Source organism: Poromitra crassiceps (genome assembly GCF_964638095.1).
Source record: "Poromitra crassiceps genome assembly, chromosome: 9".
In the NCBI taxonomy this organism is placed as follows: domain Eukaryota; kingdom Metazoa; phylum Chordata; class Actinopteri; order Beryciformes; family Melamphaidae; genus Poromitra; species Poromitra crassiceps.
In genome coordinates, this window is record NC_139630.1 from 34,727,601 (window position 1) to 34,748,802 (window position 21,202).

The following is a 21,202-nucleotide window of genomic DNA, read 5'->3' on the forward strand; positions in this document are numbered from 1 at the left end:
CAAAGGGAAGATCTCTAGACTCTTTTCACAGAAACCGTAAGGTGGTAGAGCAGGAGCAAACACAGGTGTAACTAATACCATTAATAATGGTTCCATTCCATCATGTTCCAGTGCCAGGGCCCTCATTAATGTTATTGGTTAACTTACACCTGTGCTTACCCGCTTTTACACTCAAAATGGCTGCTGTGAAAAGGGCCTGGAATTCAGAAAACATTGGGGACTATACAACATATAAAGGTTTTGTTGTTGTTCTTGTTGTTGTTTTTCAGCATGTTTCAAAGTGTCTGGTTGCAAATGCATGATCACTGTCTGTAAAATAAACTCTGGAACAATTTAAAAGCTTTCATAGAACATCTAAAACTGTCTGTACATCAGGTATTGTTCTGTGAAATATGAACTAAGATACTTAAAAAGCAATCCATCAAATCTTAAAATCAACTCAAAATTCAACTTCAAGTGAATTCAAAGCAAGTAAAACAGGAGTCCTATGATCTGTCCTGTTAGGTCTAGTTTAAATCATACCTGCTGTGTTCTGAACTATCTGCAGATGAGAAAGAGTTAAACAACTGAGGCAGCAAAAGACATATATAAAACTGAGAAATAATACTAATTCAGAGTCAAAGTAGGTGAAACGCACACCTGTGATAAGGTGCCGAAACAAATATCAAAATAATAAAGATAGACACTAACAGACTGTTAGTGTCAATAAAACTTTGCGGTGTGTGCGGCTGCCTTTATTATTTTAATAATGATAATTAACACAAGATAAAATAACAGCTTGAATATCTTTCCCCAAGTCAGAAAGTGATAGAAATGAGATATAGACTAGAACATTTTTTTAACCTTTATTTATAGATTGGGAGTCTCACTGAGAGCAATGCTCTCTTTTTCAGGAGCACCATGTTCACATACACACATTCACACCTGGAAGGTGACCAGTACAACCACAGTCTGATCTGCTGGCCACTGAGCAGCTCCACTGGAGCGGTTAGGGTTAAGGGCCTCCTTGCTCAAGGGCACCTCAGTGGTGGTAATGAGATTATGTGTGTAGTTCTTCATAGATCTAGCCTCTTAATCTTCCCCTCAGAGTGCACCAAATTGATGCATTTGACTTTAAAATGTAAAAGAAAATCTTCCGGGGGGGCATGCCCCCGGACCCCACTAGAGGGTCGGCGCTCCACATTTTATTGTGTCCCCCCCACTTGTGAAACCAGGTATTCGCCCTTGGTCTCGCTTGAACGTCGAAGTGAATCGCCAGTGTTGTCTTGATGATTAGTCTGTCAGCGGGCCGTTAGATCAGGAAGTGAAATGAAACGGTTTGCGGCAGCCACTTCGGCCATAACCACAAAATTACAAAATTACTTTCAAACAAACCGTTACAATATAACGAGAGATGTTTGCGAGAGTAGAAACCCCTTTGATGTAGAGAGGAAATCCATCCTTCTTGTTTTGGGTCTGTTGCTAGGCAGAGTGAAACGGTTTACGGCAGCTGTAAACAGTTGCTAGGCAGAGCGAAACGGTTTACGGCCGTAGCAGCAGACCCAAAACAGCTGTCCTCGCTACTTTCTGCTCTCGCGAACATCTCTCGTATTCCATTTGCAGGAAAGTTGAGCTGGGAAGTTCACTGTTCACTGGTCAGATCCACTCGCTAGCCAGGCTAGCCATTGTTAGCAATAACAGTTGATAACAAGGCATTTCGTGGTATTTTGCGCATACAAACACTGCAGCCTCATGTCCACACAGATAGAAGTAGGCCGTGCTGTGTGTACAGCTGATTTAATGAGACACAAACAAGACAGAAGTGCTAAATAGCATTTATACGATTATAACTACTGTTGTTGCGCGGAACAGCCATCTTGGATTTTTGAGGTCGGGGCTGCTGAGGCTCCTACGAGTTTGGAATGGGAAATACCAGCTCTAGTGATGTCACCGTCCCAGGCAGCTCATGAACTTTGAACCGTAAGATTACCAGTTCCCAGTTATAAAGGAATGCACGAATAGCCTACTTCCTTCCTGTGATTAATAGCTTTGGCTCTTCCTCATAGCAACAGAGCCTCTGCTTTTTCTTCTCTCTGGTTGAATTTACTATCAGTATGTACTGTACAGCATATCAGTTTTCTTATCTCTTTGAATTTCTTTCAGCTGAGACAGACAGCAGCAAAATATCTGACCCACGGGAAAAATTTCATACAAAATTTGAGCCATCAAAAGTGACTTACAATGAGTGCAACAGTAGAATCTGCTTCAATTCATAGCATATCACCAATATGACAAGCACGCCAAAGTGCCTAAACTGAGTTTTAGCTACTAGAACTGCTGCTGCCACTAGCTTATGGAATTAAATAAGGGCCAAATATATTTTGTGCTTGAGAAACATTGTTTGTAAACTTTGAACTTGAACTTTGAACTTGTATGTCTACTGACCAAATCATATTCATCATAACAAGTGCAGCGTTCAGCCCCCGGGGGTACTTGTGGTGATGATGTGTACAGTAGTTCCCCCTCAAAACCACAAGAGGAGTTTCACATGCAGCTGCATGACTAAGGTTCAAGACAAATACTGACAATAATGCAACTTAATGTCCTTTAACTCAGTGGTTCTCAAACTTTTCACATCAAGCACGCAAAAACTGATGCAAATTAGATTACGGAACCCGATCTGATATGATTTTTATTTTTAGATGTTTCATTACAGAAAGTGTATGAAACCCATGACCAAAACACACAAATACACTTAAGGATGCGTATAGTGAAAATAAATGATTCCTCTTTTTGCTGGGGACCTCCTGGAACCCCCTCAAGGACCCCTGGGGGTCCCCGGACCCCACATTGAGAACCACTTCTTTAACTGACTAGATTCTATAGCACTATAGAGCAGTGGAGAGTCTGATAGCACTATAGAGGAGTGGAGAGACTGATAGCACTATAGAGGAGTGGAGAGTCTGATAGCACTATAGAGGAGTGGAGAGTCTGATAGCACTATAGAGGAGTGGAGAGACTGATAGCACTATAGAGGAGTGGAGAGTCTGATTGCACTATAGAGGAGTGGAGAGTCTGATAGCACTATAGAGGAGTGGAGAGACTGATAGCTCTATAGAGGAGTGGAGAGACTGATAGCACTATAGAGGAGTGGAGAGTCTGATTGCACTATAGAGGAGTGTAGAGTCTGATAGCACTATAGAGGAGTGGAGAGTCTGATAGCACTATAGAGGAGTGGAGAGTCTGATAGCTCTATAGAGGAGTGGAGAGTCTGATAGCTCTATAGAGGAGTGGAGAGACTGATAGCACTCTAGAGGAGTGGAGAGTCTAATAGCACTATAGAGGAGTGGAGAGACTGATAGCACTATAGAGGAGTGGAGAGTCTGATAGCACTATAGAGGAGTGGAGAGTCTAATAGCACTATAGAGGAGTGGAGAGTCTGATAGCACTATAGAGGAGTGGAGAGTCTGATAGCACTATAGAGGAGTGGAGAGTCTGATAGCACTATAGAGGAGTGGATAGTCTGATAGCACTATAGAGGAGTGGATAGTCTGATAGCAGTGCAGAGTCTGAGAGCACTATAGAGGTGTGCAGAGTTGCACTCTAAAGCAGGGCAAACTCAGGTGTAGCCAATACATTAATGACGGTTCCATTCCATTTAGGTATTCCAGTGCCAGGGCCCTCATTAATGTTACTGGTTACACATGTTTACCCTGCTTTGACACATCAAAATAGCTGCTGGGAAAAGGGTCTATTTGGTTCTTGATCGCGGTGGTGCATTTGCAATATACTGTGGCAAAACACAGATATGAGGACACTTTAGTACAAGAAGTGTTAGTTCCTCATTGCAGCTTGACTCTATTAGAAGTGTGTTGGTGTGAATGAAGTGTAGAGGTCTGTCGGGGAGGTCCGAACAAAACAAAACAAAACAAAACAAAACAAAAAAACTTGATAAAAAAGAAGAAAAAGAAGTAAGACTAGGCAAGCCATAAAGCCGGACGCGGATTGCTGCTGCTGCAAGCCTGGCCAAGAAACATCTCAGGGGCCTACGGACTGTCTGACTGACTGACTGACTGACTGACTGACTGACTGACTGACTGACAGAATCATTATGAATAACTATGTAATTTAAAAATAAAATATATTTTGTTCAATGACATTATTTCTTTGTTTATCTCTTTACAATAACACATCATGGTGCGTTTTTTTGTTATTATTATTTTGCCTAAGGTTATCATACCATCAAAATCCCATACCAGCCCATGCCTACACTAACCAGAATTCAAGTGTTAGTTCCTCATTGCAACTTTACACAATTTGTTTTGCTGAGACAGAGATGTGCAAGAAATGTGTTGGTGTGAACTGAGATGTGCTCATTTTAGTTTACATTATTTTTTCTAACTTGAGCAAGATAATTGCTGGACACACTAAAAGCAAAAGACAATCAACAATAAACTTTAAACACACCACTGTAAAAGCCACAGCACTATTAGTACATGGATGAATTATGACAAGTGTGACTGAGTATTACACTTTTTTTATTTGCAGATAATTTTAATGAACAGTAATAATCAGCTAACTGACTCCGGCCCACAGATCATTCAAGCATGTGTTAGAAAATTCAGCAAAACATTTTGGACTCCCAACAAACAAGTTAACAGTAAGAAAATATAAAGTTTTCTAATTTTCTCAGGTTGTTTCGAAGTGTCTGAATGCAAATGTATGATCATCACTATCTGTAAGCTAGTCTTTGGGACAGTTTAATACGTCAATTTTTTTTTTTTTTTTTTTTTGACCGTGGGATGTGCATCTAACCCTTTTACATCTCTTATATAATTATTGGAGCCACCGAATGTTTACAACCCATTCCACCGACCCACTAAGTGGCGACAGTGCTCTCCTGACTAGAGGAAGGCAAGCAAAAAGCAGTGTGAGGAAGCCATTTTCATGAAAATGGATTGGCGAAAACGCTTTCGTTTTCGCGCTGATTGCTGGCGGTGCGGGATTGCAAATTTGCATAATAGATTACGGGTGGAACACACTTTGAAACACGCAGCATAAATATGACCAGAATCGCAAAAGCTTCATCAAAGCTCTCAACCGAAACTCCAAGAAACGAGCGAGTCCATCCAGACTTGGCCAGCGGCCGCCAGCAGACAGGCACAGCAGCAGCAAAGCAGTGAGACTGGTGACGCGAGGTTACAGCAGCAGCAGAAACGAGCTTGTGACATGCCCGCTGCAGCCAAGAAGAACACACACGGAGGGAGGAGTTTGAAGGAGAGGGGTGTTTCCTGCTGTGGAGGAAATGACTGTTCAAAACTATTGTTTAGATGTCTGACGTCTTACTGATGCCAAAAATGAATGGTTAAAGTGACTGTTCTATCGAATTTCACAAAAAGCCGTTTATCTCAGAATAAATTTTCAGACGCTGAAACCATGCTGTATTCAACTGCTAATGCTTACATAACTACTAACTCTACAAACTAACTCTTTTAGACAGAGAAAGCACACATTCTATTAGTTCTTTTGAGATATTGTGTGTTCACAAAATCCTAACAGAAACGAATCCTCGGCTCTTGAAAGATGAGCCAGAATCCTCAAAAAAACCCTCTGGCAGAACCTACCTACAGTAAAAAAAAAACGGCTGGCAGTGAATGTGTTAAGAGCTTCTTCTTTTTTTACCTAAAACCTTTCTTTAGCGATGCACAATATATCGGCAATCATCGGATGATGTTAGTAATCTTTTTCTTATATTTTGGTATCGTTCTGATCAGCAAAATAACAGCAATGTTAATATGGGTTATAGGTATTGGACAAAACTTTCATATTGAGAGGAAACAATGCAGTAAGTCTATGATTTATGGGCTTTTCCAAATGTTTTGGAAATAAAGAAAGACATTCATTTTTCAAATTCACAGTGTTTATTTCAATCATGAGAGGCCAGTTGGTAGGATTTAACCAACTTTATTTAGCAATCGGCATGCATGGCAAATACTTTGGCGTATGACTCCATTGGACGGTGGTGCTCCTCTTGAGGCGAGAGGAGGGCATCTGCATAGGCTAGGATAGGGGATCTCCTCCCCCCGTGGGGGATCCTGCAGGACTCAGGAGTCAAGACTCGTTGGTGGCGGACTGGGGAGGTGGGTGGGGCAAACGACGTTTCAGAGGACAGCTTCAGGGGAGATGGACTGCCGTGAAGCCAGCTGCTGCTATGATCGGCCAGAGAGAGAGGTGACGTAAAACCCTTGCTATATATACTAGAATGAACTGACGTCATATCTGACATCATGGCAGACGTCATACTTGGACTTGACTGACAACAACATAGCTGACGTCATGCTTGAATTTGACTGACGTCGCAGGGTGATCATGTTATGCACGTGTGGCCTTCTGCTTGAAATTTGGTCTGGAAACCTCACTTCAATCATGAGAGGCCAGTTGGTAGGATTTAACAAACTTTATTTAGCAATCGGCATGCATGGCAAATACTTTGGAGTATGACTCCATTGGACGGTGGTGCTCCTCTTGAAGCGAGAGGAGGGCATCTGCATAGGCTAGGATAGGGGATCCCCCAAAAGGAAGATCCAATTACCGGAGATTCATTGAGATCGGTCCCACTTTGCCTTACATTGACCAGGCAATGAGGAATAATTTTACGGTGAAATCTGGCCTTCGACGAGGCATCTTACAGCAATGACTCGCTGCTGGAGCTTCCCAGTTTGGCCTGGCTTTTGACCTGCGGGCACCGATAATTTGACTGTACTTTTCTGGCCTTCGACCTTTAGCGACTTACAGCGATTTGCGGCTGGCACTTCCCAACTCGGCCTGGCCTTCGACCTTGGTACATTAACGACTTAACTCTGCGCTTCCCAACTTGGCCTCCTTGGCCCCCAACTTGGCGCTTCCCAACTTGACCCGACTGGGCCTCACCTTTTCAACTTGGGCGCCACCCAACTTGGCCTCCTTGGCCCCGAACTTGACGCCTCCCAACTGACCCCGACTGGGCTTCGCTTTTCTCTCTTCTGTCTCTCTCTTTCCCCGGGTATCATCATTGAAACTCTCATCACTGTCCATGGACTGCCCTTCCTCGGAATCTGACATGCCGGGGGTGGAGTGGGGAGCGTCGAATGATCCACGGGGATGATCCACGGGTAATGACAACTTGGGATGCTGATTCGGTCTGCAGATATAGTGCAAAATGATGCTTCAGAGGACAGCTTTAGGGGAGATGGACTGCCGTGAAGCCAGCTGCTGCTATAATCTGCCAGAGAGAGAGGTGACGTAGAAACCTTGCTGTATATACTAGAATGAACTGACGTCATATCTGACGTCATGGCAGACGTCATACTTGGACTTGACTGACAACAACATAGCTGACGTCATACTTGAACTTGACTGACGTCGCGGCGTGAGCACGTGTGGCCTTCTGCTTGAAATTTGGTCTGGAAACCTCACATGTGTTTTTCAGTATGTAAAAAGAAATTATCGTAGAAATTTGGTTTTATACAGATCATATCAAGATCGGTAAATATATCGGCCATAACAGCAATCGGTTATTGTATCGGCCAAAATTTTCATATCGATGTATCCCTCCTTTTATATGTACATGTTGTGCTGTACAGTACATAACATAAACTGAGGCTAAGCTACTTACTTCAAAAGCAACAGGTAGAATCTAGGGATGTCACAATATATCGTCCCACAATATATCGCGATATCAAAACGTGACAATATGTATCGTTGAGATGAAATCTCATATCGCGAGAAAAATAAGATGAACATGAACTGATCTGCATCTGATTGCATGCTCGCTCTCCTTTCCATTGCTTTGTTTGAACAGATGAGGGACGTTACAGAAACGGAGGATGAAAATGGTGAAATGACTCAAATTAGCGTGGAGGATGCCCCCTCAACTTACAAATCGATCGCAAAAAAATATTGTTAAAATATTGTATCGTATTGTTATCGTGAACCCAATATTGTGTATCGTATCGTATCGTATCGTGAACTGAGTGTATTGTGACACCCCTAGTAGAATCTTAAAATTATTTAAACTTCAAGTAATTCAAGGCAACGAAAACAGGAGTTCTAGGATCTGTCCTGTTAGATTAGTTCAAATCCTAGCTGCTGCCTGCTGAAAGACACGACGTGTCTTAGGGGAATTTTTGCATAAATTAGAAACATCAGTGAACGGCGGCGTCCAGCTGACGACCCTACAGCTGTCCTAATGGCACCGGCAGAGGTGCGACAGGCAGAAATGCCGAAGCAGGAAACAACACCTCACCTGGGGCCGGTTGCACCAACTGGTCTTAACTATGCCTGGTCGTAACTCCTACGTCGGTCTTAGTTAAGACCATGGACTTACGCCTGTTGCACCAACACGGCTTATGTCTGGTCTTAACTATGCTGGTCGTAGTTAAGTGAATTGCCAGGGAATGCACCCTGATTGGATGATGTTGCAAAAAATGTGCCTCGCGACCTGCTTGGAGCACTGTGCCACTACGCTCTCTCAGCCACTACTGTAAAACACCCTCCCTCCTCCCATCCTCCCTCGCTCCGGGGGAAAAATGGCAGCTATTGAGCAGACAGAGTCAGTCTGAATGAAATTTAATGTAACGTTCCCAATTCTATGTATTAACTTCTAAAAAACTAACGGCAACATTTTGGAAGGCGGGTTAGGTTAACTAGTTAGTTATAATCTAACGTCGTGCTTTCAAAGACGGCGAACTGGCGGTGTTACGACGATGACGGTCAAAAAGGTCTCCGCGGAGATCTCTGTTACAGGCAGGCTCTACGCCTCCTCCTGACGAGGCGTAGGAGTTACGCCTGGTCTTAGTGAAAATAAGGCTTAAGTCGTCTTGGTGCAACCGGCGTAGCTGTTAGGTCGTAAAGTTACGACCAACTTAGCTTAAGACCAGTGTAAGACCAGTTGGTGCAACCGGCCCCTGTACAACAATCTGATCCTGTAACCCAGTGATACTCAACTGGCGGTGCACCTGAACGCAACATGCAAGATACCCGCTGAATAAGTGTCCAAATGTTCATGTGATTCTGGCCAATACTCCTGCCCAATACTTACAGCATTTCAGTCTGGAATATGGAATATCTTTCAATGATCTATGATTTAGCTGCTAAATTGTCGAATACCGCCGTCTGCTCGCTACCCAGGCACTTATGTATGTACTTAACCTAACTAACTATCCGGTGTGCACAACATTGTCAGACTAAACTCCGGCTGACACCCCAAAAACCTACAATCAGCTACAGAAAAATGTATATTGATTCTTTATTAACTGGCCCCTGGCCTTCTATCATTTCACGAAAGTGGCGCCCGGGCAAAGCAAGTTGAGTATCCCTGCTGTAACCTATGTGGGTGAACTATCTTTTCTTCCAGAGGGCGCCAGGATGCGGAGGTGGAGGTGGAGTGGAGAGTCTGATAGCACTATTAGGTGGAGTGGAGAGTCTGATAGCACTATTAGGTGGAGTGGAGAGATAGCACTATTAGGTGGAGTGGAGAGATAGCACTATTAGGTGGAGTGGAGAGTCTGATAGCACTATTAGGTGGAGTGGAGAGATAGCACTATTAGGTGGAGTGGAGAGTCTGATAGCAGTATTAGGTGGAGTGGAGAGTCTGATAGCACTATTAGGTGGAGTGGAGAGTCTGATAGCACTATTAGGTGGAGTGGAGAGTCTGATAGCACTATTAGGTGGAGTGGAGAGTCTGATAGCACTATTAGGTGGAGTGGAGAGATAGCACTATTAGGTGGAGTGGAGAGTCTGATAGCACTATTAGGTGGAGTGGAGAGATAGCACTATTAGGTGGAGTGGAGAGTCTGATAGCACTATTAGGTGGAGTGGAGAGTCTGATAGCACTATTAGGTGGAGTGGAGAGTCTGATAGCACTATAGAGGTGGAGAGTCTCCTGACTGACTGACCACAATGTGGCTCTTGATGCCTGTGGTGCAATGGTATTACTGTGGGGGAAAGACACAGATATGAGGACACTTTAGTACCGGAGAAGTGTGAGTTCCTCATTGCACCTTTGCAATATTTTCTGCTAAGAGATGTGCAGGAAGGGTGTTGGTGTGAACTGATACGAAGACATGTTAATTTTTAGTTTATTTTTTTCTTCCTAACTTGAGTGAGATAATTGCAGGACGCACTAAAGCAAATGACAATCTGCTTATAGCAAGACAGCAGCAAAACCTGTCCATGTCCACTGACCAATGACATCTAAGCTTTATGAAAGAGAAATCCCCCAAGAAGACACTGCGCTGTTGCAAAGTCTGGAACAAAAATTATTAAAATAATTTACAAGTATGACAAGAAAACAATGTGATGCTGAGGCTTATTTCAAGTAATCTATATATTATGGTCTCATTATTCCTCAACTTGTGAAACACCCAGAAAACATTGTGAGGTTGACGACGGCTCACACCAATGTTTAAAATGAAATACAGTTCATTGTTTATGGAATCCAGAACTGTCTTTCTTATATCAGCTCAAAATGGTTTTAATATGAACATTTACTGGTCATAATATCAAAATGTGAAAATGTCATTATTGAAGTTGAACATCAGCATCCATCAACTGCTTACTGGTAAGAAGTGGTCAAACCACTAATCATACTGGCTGGACTGTAGAAAGATGTCACCAACATGGTTCCTCAAAGAACAATTATTAGCTTGGACTGCTGACATGCTGCCATGTTTTCTGTCTGTGTTGACAGACTTCCATTCGCAAAGAATGTGTATAAATGTAGAGCTGTTTAAATCTCAGACCCGTGCTAACTGGTTACAGTCTTGGACTGAAGAAATTTGGCAGAAGCCAGAACTTATTGTTTATTTAAAAATGAATTTAAATGTGAAAAATATGTTATGTTTAATTTACCTAAAAGCGAGGTCCTTATGTGCTCAGTTACAATGTGGTATCCTGCCTTTACATATTGAAACAGGCAGATACAGAGGGACGGTGGAGGAGGATAGGATTTGTGAATATTGTGAGTTGAAGGAAGTGGAGAATGAATTTCATTTTATTTTGTACTGCCCATTGTATCATGACTTACGAGAGATACTATTTAAAAAAGTTCACTCCCCTGAGCTAAACTTGTTAGATTTTGAAGAAGGAGCCATACTTGAATTTCTTTTTGACAACATCTTTGCTTTTTCCGAATATATTTCACATGCGTGGGATAGGAGGAAAAAGATGACATATGATAGATACTTCATATATTTTACTTACTACATATTGTAGTTAAATCTGTGTTTTGCTGTCCATTTCCTGAATGTACTGTTTATGCAATGGAATCGATATGGTAATTACTTTATGTTGATGTGTCTGATAATCCCATGTGGGATGGGTCATGTAATTTGTCCTGACACGTAAATAAAACTTTCATTCATTCATTCATTCATTCCACAATTCAGGAAGCCAAGTGGGAGATATCAGAGCCGACAGAAAACTCCCTCCTGTCCTACAGTAGGCCTATTTATTATAGGAGGCTGCAGTGAATGTTGTTGTTTTTTTGCCCAGTCAGCAGCTCGTATTTACAGTAAATCTGAAATGACCTGAAGTCATGATCATTTGAAGATGGTGGCATCTTGATAAAACAATTGCACATTTTAGAAGAAAGTAACTAACTTAAAAGTCATTGGTTGAGCATATGATCATTTTACAGTGTGGATCCTCAATAATTGATAGACGTTTAATGAAGAATTCAGGTACCGAAAGGAGATGCAGAGAATACAACTATAGCAGCCTACTAACTGAACTCTCCCTTCCATTGTGAAAGCCATGGCGCATAGTAGGCTACATGGAGGAATTACGATACACAATGTGTGACTGAATATTAAAAAATATTTTATTTGCAGATAATATAAATGAACAGCAATAATCAGCTATAACAAAGGGAAGACTATACTGATTGCATTAAACGAACACTGTCGATTTTTCAGCCAGCTTTGTACAGTATCATTACAAAATCAGAAGTATATCGGAAAACTATAAACCGTTTTGAAGTAGTGATCTCAACTGTCAAACTAAATGAATGACTGCAAATCTGTTTACAGTTTTCTGATATACTACTGATTTTGTAATGAGACAAAGCTGGTTGAAAATAGGCGGAGTGTTCCTTTAAGGCCCACAACTCATTCAAGCATGCTTTAGAAAATCAGGGAAAACATTTTGGACTCTCAACAACAAACAAGTTAACAGTACACCATAATGATACAATGTTAACAAGTTACCTAGAAAATATAAAGTTCTCTAATTGTCTCACATTGTTTCAAAGTGTCTGATTGCAAATGCATGATATCTGTAAACTAATCTCTGGGACAATTTAAGAGCTCATTCTTTTTTTATCTAAAGTTTTTCTTATGTACATGATCAGATATGTGCTGTGTAATATAAACTGAGGCTAAGCTACTTACTTCAAAAGCAATACATACAATCTTAAAATTCTTAAAATCAAGGCTAAATTAAACTTCAAGCCAATTCAAGGCAACTAAAACAGGAGTATATGATCTGTCCTGTTAGATTAGTTAAAATCCTAGCTGCTGTGTTCTGAAAGACACATTTTACAAAGACTTATAATAGTTAATACAAGATTAAATAACAGCTTGAATATCTTTCTCCAAGTCAGGAAAAGAAATGACCTATACTTTTAGTCTCTAGTACAAAGAGAAAAATATGATATATGACATGCTAATAATAGTACAATACGATACAATGCAATACAATACAATATTGTCCTTCAATAATCAGCTATAAGAAAAGGGAAGATACTACTGACACTAGACCCTTTTTACAGCAACTGTTTTGAGGTGGTAAAGCAGGGCACACACAGGTGTAACTAATACAATTAATGATGGTTCCATTCCATTTAGGTGTTCCAATGCCAGGGCTCTCATTAGTTTTTACCCTGCTTTTACACTCAAAATGGCTGCTGTGAAAATGGCCTATTATTAAGGCTCAACAAAGCATACTTTGGAAATTCAGAAAAAATCGTGGACTACAATCACGTTAAGTTAAGAGTACAATAACCCGTCCCCCCCCCCAGGTTGTTTCAAAGTTGCAAATGCATGATCACCGTCTGTAAAATAAACTCTGGAACAATTCAAAAGCTTCAATAGAAAATCTATTTCTATGCTATTCTGTACATCAGGTCTTGTTCCGTGTATATAAACTAAGATACTTCAAAAGCAAACCATAAAATCTTAAAATCTACTCAAAATTCAACTTCAAGTGAATTCAAAGCAACTACAAGAGCAGTCCTATGATCTGTCCTGTTAGATCTTGTTTAATACCTGCTATGTTCTGAAATATCTGCAGATGGGAAAGAGCTAAACAACTGAGGCAGGAACATACATATTTGTATAAAACAGCCTTAATAATAATAAACATGAGATGAAATAACAGCTTGAATGTTTCTCCAACTCAGAAAATGATAGAAATGATTGAAAAATGCATTTTTATCTTGTTTTACCTTTATTTATACAGGGGGAGTCTCACTGAGAGCAATGCGCTCTTTTTCAGGAGAGCCCTATTCACATTCACACACACATTCATACCTGGAAGCTGACCAGTACAACCACAGTCTGATCTGCTGGCCACTGACCAGCTCCACTGGAGCAGTTGGGGTTAAGAAGAGCCTTGCTCAATGGCACCTCAGTGGTGGTAATGAGGGGAGGGGCAAGCGTTGCTTTTTCACTTTCCCCACCCAGATTTATCCTGCTGGTCCGAGGGATTGAACCGACGACCTTCCGGTCACAAGCTGGCTTCTCTAACCTTTAGGCCACCACTGCCCCCAAACATTAATCTGTGGGCATTGATATGAATACATAATCTCCTTACTTTCATACCTGCAGTCTTTTTGTCGGCCTCAGATAATACTCTTGATTCTTAGATGTCTCTGTTTGATATGTTTATGTAAGAAAGCATGCCGTTCAGTTGGGTAAATTGGTCGGTTTAATGTAAGTAGCCTAATTTACTGTCTCAGAGTTTGATCGTTGATATTTGGCCTTGATCTTTTAGTTTTGAAGATATATAGTTGGCTAGTTGGCTTCAAAATGATTCCAGGTTTGTGAATGTTTCACATCATCTGAAAGTTCAAAACCTATACTGTTTCCACAATGACTAAATAGTGCTAAGATGATCTTTATCTGCTGTGGTCTCTTATCTCTGGTTAGTTGACGTTGGTGTGCAGGTTGTTGATCAGTGGATCAGGACAGAGACAGATCGGGCTTCTGCGTTGACATAGTTCACATCATCATCATCATCATCATCGTCACCATTATGCACCTGTGGATCACAACACAACACAATGTAATGCAGCACAATGCAACACACATGAGGTTCTGTTAGTGTTAAAGTTGACCCTTCGCCGATGAGCAGCTTAAAACTGAATCAGAATTAATCTGTGGAAAAGTTGGTTGTAAATAAAATGTTATGAAATGACTAGAATTGCACTGAATGTATGGAGGTGAATGTGGAGAGAGACCTTATTGTCATTTTGAAACTCTACATGGATAGGCTATACAGCCCAGCTCCGTCTTGCTGTGGACCAAGACGCACATCATGTAAGTCAGGAAGCAGACATTTATCACAGATTCACCACTGAAAACTTTATTAAATTAGTGGATCTCAAGAATCTGGAGGAAGTTGGAAAGTTAGCTATATGGACCACCATGGATAGGTATAGCATGGATAGGTATAGACCAGGCATGTCCAAAGTCTGGTCCAGGGGCCAATTGCGTCCCGTGGACCGATTTTAAGTGGCCCTCGGGTTGTCTCTCAAAATATACTATGTGGCCCTCCACAAATGATTGTTTAACCAAGCAAGTTCACTTGTGTTTTCCGTTCATCTAACGATGACAGCAGCACCATCATACAGTTTGTAAACAAGTACCAAGTAGGAACAACACAGGCAGAACTAATGTTTTCAGATGGTAAACAGAATCTGAGTACAATTGTATTGTATGTGACTGTTTTTATATTATTTTTATAACCCCCCCCCCCCCCCCCCCCCCCCTATTTTCACATTATCTAATCTGGCACCCATTCAAAAAGTTTAACACCCCTGCATGGTATAGACCATGGATAGCAACTGGAATGTAGTAGCTGATTAGAAGTTATATTACTCCCTGCTAAATTCAAGTAGTGCAGTTCTGAAGATTGAAAGCTAATTTGAGAGCGATTAGTTTTATTTGAAGTTCACTGGTGCACTAATGTGTTGCAGTAATGCTTTATGTTGTCTTCAGGTGGAGTTTCCCGAGTGTGAAGTGAGTTCAAAATGGCCACCGTGAGTTACTGTATGATCTGACCTTTACCTGACTGGCTGCAGGACCAGACTGGCTCACTGCAGGACCGCTCACTGAGTGTAACACCTGCACAAAGACAGACAGTTAGTCATACAGCACAGTGATGAAGAGCTATGAAAATGGACAGTTACCACCAGCAGCTTATGATCATTTTACAATCAACCTAGACATTTCAAGTCAGTTACGTTTTTATTGTAAACTCACAATGTTGTCGTCCGGTGGTGTCTGTTTCCCTGGAAAAATAAATCAGGGAGAAAAGTTTAAATGATACAATTAGGATATCTTAACCATGACAACAAAATATTGTTTTGAGTTGTCTGACCTGTAGGCCTCGTCCTCCAGCGTGTGAAGAGAAGAGCAGTAACGACAGTAATGAGGAACAGTTCTGCAGCGCGCAGAGCCAACATGACATAGTTCACAACAGAGCAGTCACAAGCTGTGGAACATGTTGGAGAAAAACATGTCAGTAAAGACAGTTGAAGACAACAGAGCAGTCTGTGTCAGCTGTGGAACATGGTGGAGAAAAACATGTCAGTAAAGACAGTTAAAGACAACAGAACAGTCTGTGTCAGCTGTGGAACATGGTGGAGAAAAACATGTCAGTAAAGACAGTTAAAGACAACAGAGCAGTCTGTGTCAGCTGTGGAACATGGTGGAGAAAAACATGTCAGTAAAGACAGTTAAAGACAACAGAGCAGTCTGTGTCAGCTGTGGGACATGGTGGAGAAAAACATGTCAGTAAAGACAGTTAAAGACAACAGGGCAGTCTGTGTCAGCTGTGGAACATGGTGGAGAAAAACATGTCAGTAAGACAGTTAAAGACAACAGAGCAGTCTATATCAGCTGTGGAACATGGTGGAGAAAAACATGTCAGTAAAGACAGTTAAAGACAACAGAGTAGTCTGTGACAGCTATGGGACATGGTGGAGAAAAATGTCAGATTGTCACAGCAAAGACAGTTAAAGAGACTTGTTTAATCAGAACTGTTCTTATATTATCAATAGCTCAAAACCCAATAATACTTGAGATCAGTAAGAGCTCCTGGTTATCATACCTTATAGTAAATAAATAGGATGAATAAAATAATGTTCATCATTTTAAGTAAATGAAAATACTTTGGTCACATCATGTTAACAATGATATATATATTTTCATACAAAGAACCATCACATGCTTTATTTATTTCTCACCCTAACTAGTCATAGTGCGAACACTGCGTGAGACTGAGCAGTTGAGAGACTAACCCCTCCTACAGCCAAGTACCCAGATACACAAAGAGAGAGAGTGAGAGAAAGAGAGAGAGAGAGAGAGGGAGAGGAGAGAGAGAGAGGGAGAGAGAGTGAGAGAGATGCGGGGGGGGCTGGGCTGTGGAAATATGTAGCCTAATGCAAGATGGAAAGTGACGATTGAATTGGTTATAAGCCGTGAAATGAAATAACAAAGTCCAACAAAATATAGGGTGAGTTAAGAGCTCACATTTATCGTAAATAAGTAAGAAATAATAAAGTAATGTGTTGCATGGTTAGAGAGAGAGAAAGAGAGAGAGAGAGAGAGAGAGAGAGAGAGAGAGAGAGGACTGTGGAAGATGGAAAGTGACTGTACCTTGTGTAGAATTCGGTGTAGGCTCTGTTTCTTTTGTCACTGTCACTGTCACTGTCGCTTTTGTTGCTGTTGTTGTTGTTGTTGCTTTCATGGGCAAACAAAATAATAACAACAAAGTAACAAATATAACAAAGTATAGGCTATAGGTCAGTCAACATCTCACGTTTATCATATCCAGTAAATACGTAAGAAATAATGAAATAATTTATTTCATGGTTACTTTGAAACTTTCAAGTAAAAGAAAGATAGTTCTAATTATTTTTCATTTCAAGATTTTTTTGATCAGTTCCTCATATTCTCAAAGTTTTCTCACCTGAGGACAGAGAGGTGAAGTCAAACGTCTGCACTACAGGCCTACTGCGATCATCAGTCACTTCACATTGGAATCTCTCTTTGATATAATCAGAAGCCAGAAAGGACACAGTGGTGTTGCAGGCAGACTGTGATGTGTGAATGTTCCCGGTAGTTTCATTCACCTTTAAACGCTCATACAGCCACCTCAGTGACAGTCTCCTACACCCATCAAATGTCACCACAGAGCAGGACAACATCAGATTGTTTTTGTCCCTCTGTTCATTCACTGGTAAAGATGGAGATATTGCGAGAGGAAGACAATAACAAGAAAATTAACTACATACTGTAATCTGAATTATTGTAATGTTTTAGTATATTGTTGCAAGAAGACAGTTTGAGCTGAATATGTTATAATGTTAATACTCACTGTTTACAAGAGACAGATAACGTGAAACATCATAACGTATTCTCTGATCATTTGATGAGTTGAACTGTCGGCAGGTGTAGAGACCAACATCCTCATCTGTGATGTTCTTTATAGTCAGAGAACAGTCTGATGTAAAACTCAGTCTGGCTGCTTTATCTTTGGACAACCTATTTGATGCAATCTGACCATTTCTAACCAGCCCCACTGATGTGCTTCTGTTATAATGATTGAAGATCCAGGCAGTAAAGTCACATTTATCCTCAGGTGTCACATTCTCACAAGGCAGAGTGACTTCAGCTCCATCTCTGACATAGAAGGAGAGCCGATTTTGTCCAGTTACTGCTGTGGAGAAAATGATGGAGGAATATTATAAAAATGCAATGAGAATAGGAATATGCATGTATGTTCATAGTTTATTTTTTCATAGTGAAGATAACTTTGGATACAACATAAATTTGCAAATGTGCCGCCGTGACAAGTCAAAGCAAAACAATTCAGCTTGTAAATGGCATCAGTCTCTCATGAAGATGAATAAAGTACAGTTTTAATATTAGTAAGTAGTAAATAAGTTAAGTTTTGTAATGTATCTGTTATTTAATATACATTTTAATGCAGCCTTACCTGTTGCATGAAACACGAGTATCAAACATAAAGTGATTTTATTCAGTCTGAGTTCGGCCATTCTGGTCTTTCTATCACTCTTTAAATCTAGCTATCCGTCTTGTTCTCTCGCTCTCAACTGTCGAAGCATCTGAACTAATGCTTCTTTAAGACAAATATTAAGACAAATATACTTCCTGTGATGTGTCACTTCCTCATAGCCGCTCCAATTTCCGCTTTTTTCCTCTCTCTTCTGTCTGGTTGAATTTAAGCGTGTACAGCTTATCAGTTTTCTTATCTCTTTGAATTTCTTGCAGCTGAGAGAGACAGACAGCAAAACATCTGACCCAAAGATGTAATTCAATCTAAAGTGACTTACAATGAGTGCAACAAATCAGCTTCAATTCCTCCGATCACCAATATGACAAGAAAGCCTAGTGTCTTTAAAAATAGAATTTTAGCCACTACTACTGCTGCCACTATAGCTGTATTTGTGGTGATGATGTGTATTTCCCTCTCAAAACCTCATGAGGGAGATTCACAGTTCAAGAAAAATACTGAGAATGATGCAACTTTTATCTTCTTTAACTCGGTGGTTCACACAAATTAGACCACGTATATTCATAGTGTAACGTATCGGTGATACGCCAAGGAACGGAGAGCTGCAGTCGGCACAGGGTCTTCACCCACAGGCTTCCCCAGCTCCCAGCAGCCAGCTCCACAGAGCCAGCTCTACACACAACACCCGGTCTCGCTCCCTCCATAGCTTGACTGACCTCCGGCACCCCGGCCACTGGTCATATATACCCCGTTTCCCCTAGGAGCACACCCACACACATTAGTTCCTAGCTACCGTTGAGACACTTATGTTGCACATCACATTACAGGTAATACTTGGATTACCCGACACGTTACATACTCCTCACCCAACATTTGTTAACGCCCACGTTAACACCCACAACCCACACATATCCCCCTGTACCAAAACACACCACCCCACAACATTTTGTATTCCCCCAATTTGTCTGTTATTATTTCACTACTTCTTAATTTTCGTTCCACCACCACCATTTGCATTTCTTTTCATTTCTTCCCTCTTTTCCCATTCCTTTAAATTCAACCCACATTTCAATTCACATTCCCATTCCAATAGCCCTTCTCTTTAACACCACTTATTTTGCATTCACTCCCACCATCATTTAGTTACTTCCCATTAGCACCCTTTTCCCCAACATTTTCACTTAACACAAGCCCCAACATTTACATTCCCTCTTTTCTCTTTACAACCCATCACATTGACATCATTCTTTTTTCCATTACCTTCATTTAAACCTTTTTTTTCTTATTCACATTATCCCACTTCACTTCAACCACTATTTCCATCCCCCCTTTTAAAGCTTATGTCCCACCTAAAGCATGCTAGTCCCACTCAACCCCCAGTGGGGTTAGTCCTCTGCAGTGTAACTCTTTTCGGTCCCCCCTTTGTGCCCCACAGACCTCACACTCCCTGCAGTATCTCCGCACGTCCTCCTTTTGTTTGCCCCAATAGAAATGTCCACGGATGAGGCTGAGTGTCTCTTCGGGCCCACGATCACCGTATGGGCCCTTGTGCATCCACTTCAGTGCCAATTCTCGCAGGCAACCGGGTACCACCCACTGGGTCCCGCTTTTCCCGTGCCCCTTTCTCTCTAAAACCCCAGCTCCACCCAGTTGCAGGTCCGAAAACATGTTCCACAATCCTTTCGTGGCACCGGAAAACATGTGAATCTCCTCCACAGGGGGCCGGCGTCCGGCCGCCACCCACGCATACACCGGACCGATATCCGCATCCTCCATCTGTCTGCGTCTCCGCTCATGCCCGTCGACCTCCCAGATGGCCCTGTCTTCGTCTATCTGCTCCACCTCTTGCCCTCGCTCGTCCTCCCGTCCCTCTCCCCCAGGGTGCGGCGTGTTGAGGACAGCAGGGCGAACACCATCGGCGTCGATCTCCGCCTCGGCTTTCTGCAGTGCAGCCGTCGGGGCTGTGCAGCGGCCTGGCCGGGCCGTCTCCTCCGCCCCCGACCCCTCTCGCTCCCCCGGGGACACGAGCGCCACTCCCCCGACTGTAACAGCTCTGCAGATGATGTCGCTCACTTCCCTCTGGCTGTTCAAAACGATCCCCGCTCCAGAGCAGCTAGCCTGGGCCGGCTCAACAGTCACTCTCCTGCCCAGAACAATCGGCTCTGTACTGCTCCGCTGCTCCGCCGCTTGTTGCTCAGGCTGCTCCACTGCTCCGCTACTCCGCTGCTCCTCTGCCTGTTGTTCCGGCTGCTCCCCCGGCTGTGTGTCTCTTCCAGCGTTCGCACTCTTAGTGCAGTCTCTAGCTAAATGTTCAGGCGACTGGCAAGCCCAACAAAGCCTCACCTGTCCGGCGCCTGCCCGTCTCTCCTCTCCCGCTGTTCTCCAATCTCCGACAGCTTCTTGACATTCTCTGGCTAAATGTCCGATCGCGCCGCATGCCCAGCAGGCTCCCTGCTGTCCATGTCGTTGTCCCGCATACCCGGTCCGTCTCCCGGGAGCGCCTCGGCACCACCTCGCCACGTGGCCCGGTTCTCCACAGCTCCAACACAGTCTATTTTGTGGTTCCTCCGACCGTTCTCCACACTGCGCTCCCTCTGCGCTCATCAAATCCACCCGCTGCATGACTTCTCGCAGCGTCCGCATCACCTCCACTGCCCAGGCAGGAGTTTCTTCCACCAGCCGTCTGACTTCTTTCAACACACGGGCCTCCATGCCCGCCAGCATCGAGCTGATCTCTGTCGTCAGCCCCTCTTTTCTCCCGTTCGCTGACAGGCTTTCTTCTAGGCGCACCATCACACGTGGCGCTCGTAGCAGCTAGCTCACACAGCTAGGTCGCTCGAGCCTTTGATCTCCAACTTTTCTCCGCCGTTCCTCCTCACTCTCTCCCCTCTCGACCGAATCAGAGGCGCTACCGCTTTACTGT

At 42.5% G+C, this 21,202-nt stretch overlaps 1 protein-coding gene across 1 annotated transcript; it reads right to left on the reverse strand.

The window, feature by feature from the left end:
* Positions 1-11,823: 11,823 nt before the first annotated feature.
* LOC310782527 (uncharacterized protein) lies at positions 11,824-18,359 on the reverse strand. The gene is made up of 8 exons (XM_083643202.1): positions 18,241-18,359; positions 17,620-17,961; positions 17,212-17,478; positions 16,899-16,982; positions 15,619-15,732; positions 15,501-15,529; positions 15,306-15,362; positions 11,824-14,277 (listed from the first exon to the last, which is right to left on the reverse strand). The coding sequence occupies exons 1-8, from the start codon at positions 18,299-18,301 to the stop codon at positions 14,191-14,193; spliced, it is 1,041 nt and encodes a 346-aa protein (XP_083499328.1). The 5' UTR covers positions 18,302-18,359; the 3' UTR covers positions 11,824-14,190.
* Positions 18,360-21,202: the final 2,843 nt, after the last annotated feature.

Excerpts from the sequence above, each read along its gene's own strand:
- LOC310782527 (XM_083643202.1), bottom strand. The coding sequence starts at position 18,301 with ATGGCCGAACTCAGACTGAATAAAATCACTTTATGTTTGATACTCGTG. Across the intron at positions 16,983-17,211 it reads CTTCACCTCTCTGTCCTCAG|CAACAACAACAACAACAGCA; the intron begins GTGAGAAAACTT and ends TGCCCATGAAAG. Across the intron at positions 15,363-15,500 it reads CACCACCGGACGACAACATT|GTGTTACACTCAGTGAGCGG; the intron begins GTGAGTTTACAA and ends GTCTTTGTGCAG.